We start from the raw sequence: 11,665 nt of genomic DNA on the forward strand, positions 1-11,665 counted from the left end.
ATCATAAATTTTTTCTTAATCTTTTCCAAATTTGGTGTAGCACATGCTACACCAAAGCAATGCATGGGTCCGCCCCTGTTTGGCAGACACCTTCAAAACATTGAAGGAGTATAAGATGAAGCTTAATCCATCCAAGTGCTCGTTTGGAGTATCCTCGGGAAAATTCCTAGGATACATGGTAACCCAGAGGGGATCGAGGCCAGTAAAGAACATATCAGAGCAGTCGTCCAGCTAGAGTCACCGCAAAGGACAAAGGACGTACAACAATTAGAAGGAAAAGTGGCGGCCCTGAGCAGATTCATCTCGCGAGCCCCGAATAGATGCAAGCTATTTTATGATATATTGAGAAAGAACCAGAAGTTTCAGTGGACATAGGAGCACGAAAAAGCATTCAGGGAACTTAAGTGCTACCTGAGCATGCCACCACTGTTGGCAAAGCCAGAGCAAGGAGAGCCATTGTTCCTGTATCTGTCGGTTACGGAAGCAGAAGTAAGCGTAGTTTTGGTCAAAGAGAAAGAGGGGATACAGCATCCATTATATTATATCAGCAAGTCTCTGCTTCCTGCAGAGACCAGGTACACATCTTTTGAGAAGTTAGTATTAGCTTTGGTCACTGCTTCCTATAAATTGCGACCATACTTTGAATCTCACACCATCCACGTAGTAACTAATTATCCATTGAAAACTATCATGAGGAAACCTGAACTATCTGGGAGAATGACTAAATGGTCGGTACACTTGAGTGGATATGATTTACAATTTGAACCCAGGACGGCAATAAAATCCCAGGCACTGGCAGATTTCGTCTCAGACTTCTGTCCTGCTACCCATGTGGAGGCAGAGAAAGGGATGTTGACATTACTAGGGGACCAGGAAAGCGGAGTTTGGACCCTATACATAGATGGAGCCTCAAATGCGCGGGGAGCTGGGGTAGGTTTGGTCCTCCGGTCGCTAAAAGGCGATATGATGGTGCAAGTTGACAGGTGTGAATTCAAGGCAACTAATAACGAAGCCGAGTATGAGGCACTTATATTAGGGATGCAAATGGCGCAGGGGCTCAAAGTAAGGAATCTAAGGGTGTTTAGCAATTCATTGCTTGTGGTAAATCATGTAAACAAGGAGTACATGGCGTGTGACTCAAAGATGATAGCCTACCTGAAGATAGCCACGGAGTAGAAATTGAAATTCAGGTCCTTCAAAATTACTCAGGTACCAAGGGACCAGAACGTGAAAGCAGGCGCTTTAGCCACGTTGGGAGCCACCTTCCAGCCCGCAGAACTCTCGAATATACCAATTACTCATGTATTAACCCCGACTATTCAGAAGGAGTCGGGACAGGATCTCCCAGGGGAGGCAGTGCACGTGTGGCATGTGCGAAGGGAAAGAGTCTTGATCTCGGATAAAGGTCATCAGGGGGGGTCCAGACTGGAGAACACCTTATATGGACTGGCTAAGAGATGGGAAACTCCCCAAAGACAAGAAAGAGGCACAAAGTTTTAGGATAAAGGCCTCCAGATACATCCTGATAGATAACATTCTCTTTAAAAAATCTTTGGCAGGACCTTGTCTCAGGTGTCTTAGTAAGATGGAAGCAGATACAGTGTTTCATGATGTGCACAGCGAGGAGTGTGGAAACTACGCTGGAGGACAAAGCCTGTCTAACAAAATCTTAAGACATGGGTATTTCTGGCCCACTATGAGGGCAGACGCTGTCAACCATGCCAAACGCTGTGATTCGTGTCAAAAGGCGGCTCCGGCAATCTATCAGCCAGTACAACCAATGCATCCAATTATCTCTCCATGGCCATTTATGATGTGGGGGATGGACATAGTAGGGAAGCTGCCTAGGGCTCCAGGAAACAGAGTGTATATGCTCGTCATGACTGATTATTTTTCTAAATGGATTGAAGCTGAAGCTATGACGGAAGTAAAGGAACGTCAGATGATTTCTTTTATAAAGTGAAACATTAGTAGAAGGTTTGGAATACCATCTGAAATCATATGCGACAACGGATCCCATTTCATATCAGATAACACCGAAGGATTTTGTTCACGTTGGAACATAACACTGAGGAAGTCAGCCCCCAGATACCCGCAAACCAACGGACAAGCGGAGTCCGGCAATAAAATTATTGTGGAGAACCTTAGAAAGCGGCTAGAGGAGCTAGGAGGTAAGTGGGCAGACGAATTACCATTGGTACTCTGGTCAGATAGAACAACGCCGAAAGTAGCAACAGGCCAGACGCCATTTAGCCTAGTGTATGGGGCGGAGGCAGTGATACCGTCAGAAGTTATGGTACCTACGCATAGGTATGGCTGCCAGACGACAGAGCAGAATCAAGTTGAAGTGGCTAGTAGCCTACATACAGTTCATGAGCTACGAGAAAGCGCTTACATACGTATGGCGTCGTACAAGCAATCTGTAGCCAGGACATATAACAAGAATGTCAAAGTCAGGACCCTCGCAGTAGGGGACCTAGTACTCAGAAGGGTATTTGAAAATACCAAAATCACAAGGCAGGCAAATTCGCCTACAAGTGGGAAGGAGCATATTAGGTCAAAAGCATTGTCAAGAATGGGGCATACAGGTTGATGACCATGCAAGGTCAGATCCTGAATAAACCCTGGAACATCCGTCATCTGAAACAGTACTTTGTCTGATAAAGTGCTGAACATTTAGTGTACAAAGGACCTTTCAACAGTCCGTGAAGCAAAAAAAAAGGGGGGTGGGGGGTGGGAGGTAGTATATGCTTTAGGTGTTGGTTTATTTTTAAAATTTTAATTTTTTCGTTTTTCAAAACAAATTGAGTCGCTTTTAAACCGAGTAGTCCAGGCTGTGGATTCCTGGATCCAGCTGTTGCCTTGGAACACCATGAGGTAGCACCAGGGAATTTGTACTACTTTGGAATTTATTACGCTTCTAGGAAGAAAGGCTTTGAATACTAATGTTGGTTACTTGTCAGTAGACCTGGCAAAGCGGGTTACTCGGGTCGGGTACGGGTCGGGTCAGTTTGGGTCGGGTCATTTTCGGGTCTGCCACATGTTTCGGGTCGGGTTGGGTCGGGTCGGGTCACTTTCGGGTTTCGGGTCAATTTCGGGTGACCTGTTGTCGGGTCATTTCGGGTCGGGTCATTTTCGAGTATAGGTCATTTTGGGTCGGGTTGCTTTTGAGTTAATGGCTAAGCACTTAAGTTAATACTATTTTGATTAAGAAATGCTATTATGCAAATTTAACCATTTATTAGGGATTATTATAACCAATGAAAATTTATTTTGATATATATAATATTAATATGAGTTAGTACTAGTCGTTTCGGGTCATTTTGGGTCACTTCAAGTCATTTGGGATCAGGTCAGTTATGAGTCGGGTCTTTTCGGATTGGGTCACCTCGGGTCGGGTCAACATTGGGTCAGACAATGTTCGGGTCAGGTCTGGGTCGGTTCAATCCGGGTTTCGGGTCATATTCGGGTCAAGCAAGTTCGGGTCATTTTCGGGTCTCGGGTCAGCCTTTTCGGGTCGGGTCATTCGGGTCTGACCCATTTTGCCAGGTCTACTTGTCAGGCAAGGGAAACTTTGAGGGTCCAGCCCTTGCCATGTGGGCTACGAGACATTTACAAAGTCAGACACATGGAGAGCATACGTTAGAGGTAGCGCTCAAGGTACGACGATACTAAGACCTGTACCTCACCGTTAATCTCAGTAAATCCATAGCTATGACGTAGGGCCATATACATAGGTGCGTGCACGAAATTACAAATGCTGGAACCACAAGGAACGCAACATTCCTTGTTAACCAGAAAAAGACAATGAGAGATACGCTTTAATCAACCATCCTTTTGATAAGATATTTTACGTCATGGGTAAAATATGTTATCAAACGCCTGCCACCAAGGGCGAGGGTTGTGCACCTGGAACCAGGTCAACCTCCTCTATATATCAATGTGGATCAAACTCCACAAAACGAAAGCATAACGCCAGTAGAGCAAAAGGGGGCCTAAGAGCTAGGCCCAATAGTTACCTCAAAATAAGGGCACCTGCTACCTATAGCAAGTGCAGTAATAGTTTCAAAGCCTGCACACCAGCAGGCACAAGCAAACGCAACCAAAACAAAAAGAGTTCAAAAGTATGAATAAAAACTTGCGCCACACAGGGCCAAGTCCCCAAAAAATATGATTAAAAATTTTAAGAGAGGTCAATCCTATCAACAGCTGCATTCTGACCATTGCCCTGCTTCTCATGTTCCATCTGCTTCACTGATGCAGGTACCTGAACAGCCTCAGGAGCCACAGCAGCGCCACCACCAGCTTCCTCTGCCAGGATCTCCTCTACAGCATCAGCCCTAGAGATATTTCTAGAGATGTACATGGCAAGAAATTTGGGTTCAGGGTTGGCAACCTCAGCACCAGCAGGGAATAAGGTGCTTAAATCCATACCATTGGGGAAAGCACGAGCAAACTCCGCCTGCTCCTCCTCCAGGTTCCAAGATGTGTGTCTCCCTTCAGTATAAGCCCATATGCAGTCAATCCTCCCTTCAAAGGCGGTATAGGCTCTTACGTTTCTGGCTAGTTCAGCCATCTCTTCAGCACGGGCCTCTGCCTTTGCTAGTCCGGAGCTCAGAACACAGTTGGCTTCCTGCGTCCTAGCAAGTTGGTCTTTGGCAACCTCATTTTCCCTCTTGTCCGCATGGAGCTGTTCCCTCAGTTTAGCACAGGTGGCCATGAGCTCCTTGTTCTTCCCCATGGACGCCAGACATTCAACCTTGGCCCTCTGTAGCATCTTACGGAGGTAGAGGGACGCCTGCAGAGCCTGGAGCATATGAGAAAACTTTCAATCAGAAAAATGTTAAGACAATAAGGACAGTGGACAGAGGCAACAGAGAGCAGACTTATTAGGAAGCAGTGTTCCGCAGCCAGATCAGTCATCTCCTGAGGATCCGTCTCATCAAATATCCTGGAGCAGGCTGGTGTCAAGAGCCGCTCCAACGAGGGCCGGTAGTTGACACGCTCAGCGTCCCCAAAGCCAGCAGGGAGGCGAATTAGTTGATCATCAACACGAATTGGGGATCCAGGAGCACGTGATATGGGAGTAACCTCAGTAGGCTCTGGAGCAGATCTGGGGGCAGATCTCCTTTTGGATGAAGCAGGTGAGGGAGTAGATTCAGCTGTTCTTTTCCTGGCTTGGCGCATCGGGATCTCAGAAGCAGAGGGGCGGACACTTCTTGTACAAGCATCAGGACACAAGGCATCGGTACTCAAAATAAATAAAAGCAGAAACATGAAAAAATCAGAAAAAATGCTTACCAGAAGACATAGTTTCTTCAGCAGAGGAGTTGTCTAAACCAGAGAGCAGGATAAGAAATAACCTATGATCTTCAGGAATGGAGAAGAGCTTGGCAACAGAGGCGTCTTCGTCCTCGGATTTCTCAGGGTTCTTGAGTTCTGCAGCAAACCAAAGAGTAAGGACGGTGAGTAATAGAAGAAATCAAAAAAGTGGACATGCAAGTATACTTACTCTTGGCCACGATCCAGTGCTCGAACAGGTAGTCAGCGTGTATAGGAAGGGATTCAAGCTTGACAAAAAAGAAGTCCTCATACCAACCATCGTCTTTCCCTTTGGCCGCAAACTGAAGGAAGTTTTCAGTCTTCTCCACAGCCCTGAAGGTGTATTGACCATTTCCAAGTGACCGACACTCAAACCTATGGGCCAAATTTGGTAACCCAATCTCAGCACCCAGTCTATTATTGAGGGCGACAGTAGACAAAAGGATCCTCCATGCATATGGGGCAATTTGGATCATTGGTAGAGATTTCAGATGAATAAACTCCTGGATCATCAAGGGGAAAGGAAATCTGAGGCCAAGGACAAAGGGGTATGTGTACAAGTAGATCCACTCCTCACGAAAAGCGTCAGCTTTTTGACCGGGTTTGGGGATGTGAATCATCACATCGTCGCCTAAACCCAAGAGAGCTTTGATTCTAGGGATATCATCTCGGGTCAAGTGGGAGTCACAAGAGTGCGGTTTTTTTAGGATCCTATGGGAGGGAAAGATCTCGTCCTCGACAAGGTCGATGGTGACGGACGGGGGCGTGGTAAAGCGGGTTTTCGCCATGGTAAATGGAGAAAGGAGAAAAATGAGAATACCTGGAAGACGAAAGAGGAAGGCGGCGTTGACAGCGAGAGGAAGATGAGAAGATGGATTTGGGAAATCGGAGTTTTGAGGAGGTGGAAATGATTGATGAGAGAGAAAAGAGGGGCGGGTGAGATTAAATAGAGAAAGGTAGGTGAATTTTAAAATGTGGATTGGAAAGGAGTATGCGAGAAGTCATTCAACGATACACTGCAATTTCCCGCTCAAAATAACTAGGGTTGGACCTTCGCGAAAAATTAGGGGCAAACTGTTAGGCCCAAATTCTGGATATGGGCTGGTCCAGGGAGACAGATCAGGAGACATGTCATGAGGCAGGATAGCTAGAAGCTAGAGCAGGAGCAGCGTACATTGAAGACACGAGTCCGGGTTCGATGATTAATCTATGCGAAAGTAATATAAGGAAATTCTATCACTTGCCATATTCGAAGGAAGGAAAGTCCTACCACGCGCCAAATTAGGAATACTTGATGGAGAAGCAAGAAACCCTAGACAAAGGAGCTCCACTATATAAGAGGCATCAATGCGAGACAAAGGGATCATCAGAAAATACATAGAAAAACCCTAGCCTCCATAGTATAGCTAAATCGTCAGCATTGTACCTCCTCTTGAATAATAGTGCAAATCTTGGTGGGATTTCGTCTCCCCCCACGGTTGTTTCCCATATCGGATTTTCCGCGTCACCAAAATTGCTTGTGTTATTCGTTTAGCTACGCATTCAAACTAACATACATAAACACAATAATCATACAACCGTAATATAGATCTAACGCTAAGACCACTTTAACCCTAAATTGGTGGAAATTTACCAAAACAGCTGATCTTAATTCCACTTACCCTGAGCTTTGCAGGTTGCATGCTGATGATGAGGCAGACTCTCCTCCATCCAAGGAAAAGAACGGTGAAGCTGGTGATGAAGATGACCATGAGGAAGAAGAGGAGGAGGAGCCTGTTGATGAAGGGATTATCTCTGCTACTGCTTCCAAGGCAGGTTAGTTGTCTTTGGTTTTTAGGGTAGTTATTTCTTGTTTTGGCCCATCCATGGGGGGATGTTCCCTGTACAAACAATTATCTTTGCCAATGTTTTGTCCTACCCAGGAGAGATGGTCCCTGGGCAATATTTTTGGTCTTGATATAATTTGAAGATCTTTTTCTGGTTCTTTTGAATAGCCTGGTTTGAGTAAATTGTACTTGTAATAATGCATTTCGAAGTATTTTGTTAAAAAGATGTCTGTCAGGAGGGTTTATGGCCCTCAATCCTCTTCAGGAAATCATGGCTTTTTTGCCTGTCAGGAGGGCTTTTTAGTAAGAGGGGTGGTTGCCAGTTAGGAGGGCTTATGACCCTCAGCCTATCAGGAGGGATTTACAGACAAGTTGTCTGGTCTTTTCCACCATCATTCTTGTCTTTTTATTTTTTGTACTGAGCTCAGTTTTTTGTGTGGGTTTTTTAGTCAGGTAGGCAGGTGCCAGGTTTTGTGAAGCATTTATGGGATGATGTTCAGGTTGGGTGGAGTGGCCCTCAATCCTGAACATTTGTTTAAGCTTGTGTGTAATGTACAGTTTATGGAAAAAAGGCGTAAAACAAGTTTCAGGATTCAACATGGTAAGAATAAAATAGGCAGACATGATAGGGTTTGTAAAAATAAAGTTGGCAGGTATTTAGGCAGGCAGTTAGAAAAACATAGCATATCAAAGTTACATGATTGTACTTCGGGGGGTTTTCATATAAGACATAAGTCAGGCAAGATATAAAGTAAATGATTTTACCTGATGTGTATCATAGGATATTTTGGGTTTAAACATGGAATAGCTTTAGGTGGGAAATGTTCCAGGATCTGGGGATCATTTCTCCGTCCAGGGTTTGTAGTCTATAGGCTTCATGCCCCACTATTGAGTCAATTTGATAAGGTCCTTCCCATGTAGGAGTTAGCTTGCCAGCATTTTTGTCTTTGGTGTTAGGGAAGACTTTTCGCAGGACCAAATCTCCTTCTTTGAATACCCTGATGTTCACATTTTTGTTGTATCTTATGGCTACTGTCTGCTGGTAGGAAGTTATTCTAATCATGGCTGCGTCTCTTAATTCTTCAGTCAAGGTCGGGCTATCTTGCAATAGTGGCATGTTTTCCTCTATGGTATTCAGGCTGCTTCTAGTGGTTGGTACATGGATTTCTGCTGGGATTACTGCTTCACAGCCATAGACCAGGGAGTAGGGAGTTTGGCCTGTGGATGTTTTAGGTGTAGTTCTGTCAGCCCATAGGACTAAGGGGAGTTCTTCAGCCCATCTACCTTTTCCTCTTTTTAGCTTTTTCTTCAGGCAATTGATTATCACTTTGTTGCTGGATTCTGCTTGACCATTGGCTTTTGGGTAGCCTGGCGTGGATGTTACCAGGTTGATATTCCATTGTGCACAGAAAGCCATTGTTCTTTTTCCCACGAACTGGGTACCATTGTCACAAACGATTTCTGAAGGTATCCCATATCTACATATGATGTTGCGTTTGATAAATGATATGACATCCTTCTCCTTGACTAGCCTGTATAAGTCTGCCTCTATCCATTTTGAACAATAGTCGGCCATAGCTAGCATAAATACTTTCTGTCCAGGGGCTGGAGGTAGCTTGCCCACAATGTCCATTTCCCATTTCATAAACGACCAGGGAGCTGAGATGGAATGCAGCAGCTCTGATGGTTGGTGGATGAATGGAGAATGGATGTGGTAGGCTTCGCATTTGGAGCTGTAAGCTATGCAGTCAGCTCTGAGGGTTGGCCAGAAGTAGCATGTCCATAGAACTTTTCTAACCAGGCTTCTGCCACCTTTGTGATTTCCACAGTATCCGTCATGGATGTCTTCTATAATTTGTTTAGCTTCATGAGGTTCCAGGCAACGCAGGTAGGGTCCAGCCTGAGACTTTTTGAACAACATGTTATTGATAATAGTATAGGTAGAAGCTTTGATTCTAAGGGCCCTTGCTTCATTCTTATCCTTGGGTAGTGTTCCCTGTAAGAACCAATCATAGTATGGTTTGGTCCAAGAATTTATGTCCTCATTGATGGGACAAGTTTGGTCAGGTTTTTCAATGGTTGGTTCTAGCAGGTGAACAATGGGGATTTTATCAAACACAGCAGGGCTGAAATTTGATCCCGGGCTCGCTAGGGCATCAGCCTGAGTATTCAAATCTCTTGGTATTTGGTCAATGTCAAATGAACTGAATTTTTTGCAAAGGTTTTTGACGTAGTCTAAATAGAGGATCATTTTGGAATCCTTTGCAGCATATGTTCTTTTGACTTGATTGGAAATTAAAAGGGGGTCAGTTTTTACCTTGAGATTTGTCACACCAAGTTCTATACATACCTTGAGTCCAACTATCGGGACTTTATATTCAGCTTCATTGTTTGTTGCTTTGAATTCACAACTAATAGCCTGAGCAATTAGGTCTCCCTGTGGTGATTTTAGTACTAATCCTAGGTCAGTTCCTCTCATGTTTGTTGCTCCATCTACGTGTAAGGTCCACTCTTGGCCTGATTTATGGGTGTCTAGATGGTTGACCTCTTTTATGAGGTCTGGTTCTAGGTTGGGACTGAATTCAGCCACAAAGTCTGCTAATGCGTGAGATTTAATTGTTGTCCTGGGCTCAAAGGTTACGTCATAAGTACTTAGTTGTACTGGCCATTTTGCCATTCTGCCTGAAAGCTCAGGTTTTCTTAGAACAGATTTGATAGGCAGGTTAGTCCTGACAATTATTGGGTGACTTTCAAAGTAAGGTCTAAGTTTAGTGCAGGATGTAATTAAAGGAAGTACATATTTTTCAACTAGACCATACCTTGTTTCTGCATCCAGGAGACTTTTACTTACATAGTAGACAGGGTGTTGTTGGCCTTAAACTTCCTTGGTTATGACTCCACTTACTGTTGTTTCAGTGACAGATAAGTAAACCGTCAGGGGTTCTCCTTTGTTTGGCTTGGCTAACAATGGAGGAGTAGTCAAGTATGCTTTTAGGTCCTGGAAGGCTGCTTCGTGTTCACGCAACCATTTGAATGACTTGTTCTTCCTGAGGAGGTCATAGAAGGATCTGCATCTTTCTGATGATCTGGATATGAATCTGTTCAGGGATGCAACTCTTCCTGTTAATCTTTGGATATCTTTGACTGATTTGGAAGATTCTAATTTCAGGATGGCTTTTATTTGTTCTGAGCCGGCTTCAATCCCTCTCTTTGTCTCCATGTATCCAAGGAATTGCCTGAAGAGACTCCAAAATGGCATTTGGAAGGGTTGAGCTTCATATTGAATTCTTCCAAGATCTTGAAGGCTACTTCTAAATCTTTTACATGATCTTCAGACTTTTTTTATTTAACCACCATGTCATCAATATAGACTTCCATCGTGTCCCCTATTTGGTCTTTGAACATCATGTTGACCAGGCGTTGGTAGGTTGCCCCTGCATTCTTCAGGCCAAAGGGCATTGCGGTGAACAATATATGCCCCTTTCCGTGATGAATGCAGTGTTTTCCTGGTCAGCTGGGTGCATCTTGATCTGGTTGAACCCACTTGAGGCATCCATAAATGTCAAGAGTTCATGGCCTGTTGTGGCACCTACCATTGCATCTATATAAGGAAGTGGGAATGGGTCTTTTGGGCAGGATTTGTTTAGGTCTGTGTAGTCTACATAGACTCTCCACTTGCCATTTTTCTTTTGTACCACAACCACGTTTGCTAGCCATTCAGGGCACATGACTTCTCTGATCATTCCCATATCTAGCAGTTTGTCCACTTCTTCATTAATAATAGAGTTGCGTTCATGGGCAAACTTCCTTCTTTTCTTTTGCACATGCTTAAAAGATTTGTCAATATTGAGTTTATGGGTAATAATATTGGCGTCTATACCAGTCATATCAAAGTGGGACCAGGCAAAAGATGAAGATTTATTCTTAAGAAAACTTACTAGTTCTGGTCTGATATTGTCAGGGACATCAAATCCTATCAGTACATGCCTGCCAGGGTTCTCAAGGTCTAAAATTACTTGATCTGTTTCCATTTTGGTTTCTGCCACATAAGTGCTCCTGACAGGGTACTGTAATTGCTAGGGGAGAGACTTACCTGCCTTGGAAGACTTTAATGATTCAGTATAGCATTCCTGGGCAGATTTTTGTTCACCTCTAATGGTTGTTATTCCCCCACTCTGTTGGTATCTTGACACACTGGTGGTAAGCGGAAGAGATAGCTCTGACGTTGTGGATCCATGGTCTGCCTAGGATAGCATTGTAGGATGACAGGCAATCCAGGACTCCAAATCTCTCGTATGAGGAGACTCCATCCACGTATGTTGGTAGGTAGATCTCTCCCAGAGTGTTCTTTGTTTCACCACTGAATCCTACCAGGACGTTTGATTTTTTTATGATCTGACTTTCATCAATCTTCATTGCTTTCAGGAAGTCAGGCATGATCAGGTTGACTGAGCTGCCTCCATCTACTAAAATTCTTAGAACACGTGTAGTTCCTATTTGCATGGTAATGACCAGGC

General features: G+C 44.2%; 1 protein-coding gene across 1 annotated transcript; it reads left to right on the forward strand.

Moving 5' to 3' along the window:
- Window positions 1-417: 417 nt before the first annotated feature.
- On the forward strand, window positions 418-2,593 carry LOC141613371 (uncharacterized). Its single transcript, XM_074432104.1, has 4 exons — window positions 418-1,101; window positions 1,210-1,405; window positions 1,560-1,937; window positions 2,031-2,593. Exons 1-4 carry the CDS (start codon window positions 418-420, stop codon window positions 2,591-2,593), a joined length of 1,821 nt encoding a protein of 606 aa, XP_074288205.1.
- Window positions 2,594-11,665: the final 9,072 nt, after the last annotated feature.

This window comes from Silene latifolia, chromosome 11, assembly GCF_048544455.1.
Source record: "Silene latifolia isolate original U9 population chromosome 11, ASM4854445v1, whole genome shotgun sequence".
Taxonomy (NCBI): Eukaryota; Viridiplantae; Streptophyta; class Magnoliopsida; order Caryophyllales; family Caryophyllaceae; genus Silene; species Silene latifolia.

Bases quoted from the DNA above. Each gene is read 5' to 3' on its own strand.
- LOC141613371 (XM_074432104.1), top strand. From the start codon at position 418: ATGCCACCACTGTTGGCAAAGCCAGAGCAAGGAGAGCCATTGTTCCTG. The intron at 1,102-1,209 runs GTAAATCATGTA...AAAATTACTCAG, and splicing joins TTAGCAATTCATTGCTTGTG to GTACCAAGGGACCAGAACGT. The intron at 1,938-2,030 runs GTCAGATGATTT...ATTTCATATCAG, and splicing joins TATGACGGAAGTAAAGGAAC to ATAACACCGAAGGATTTTGT.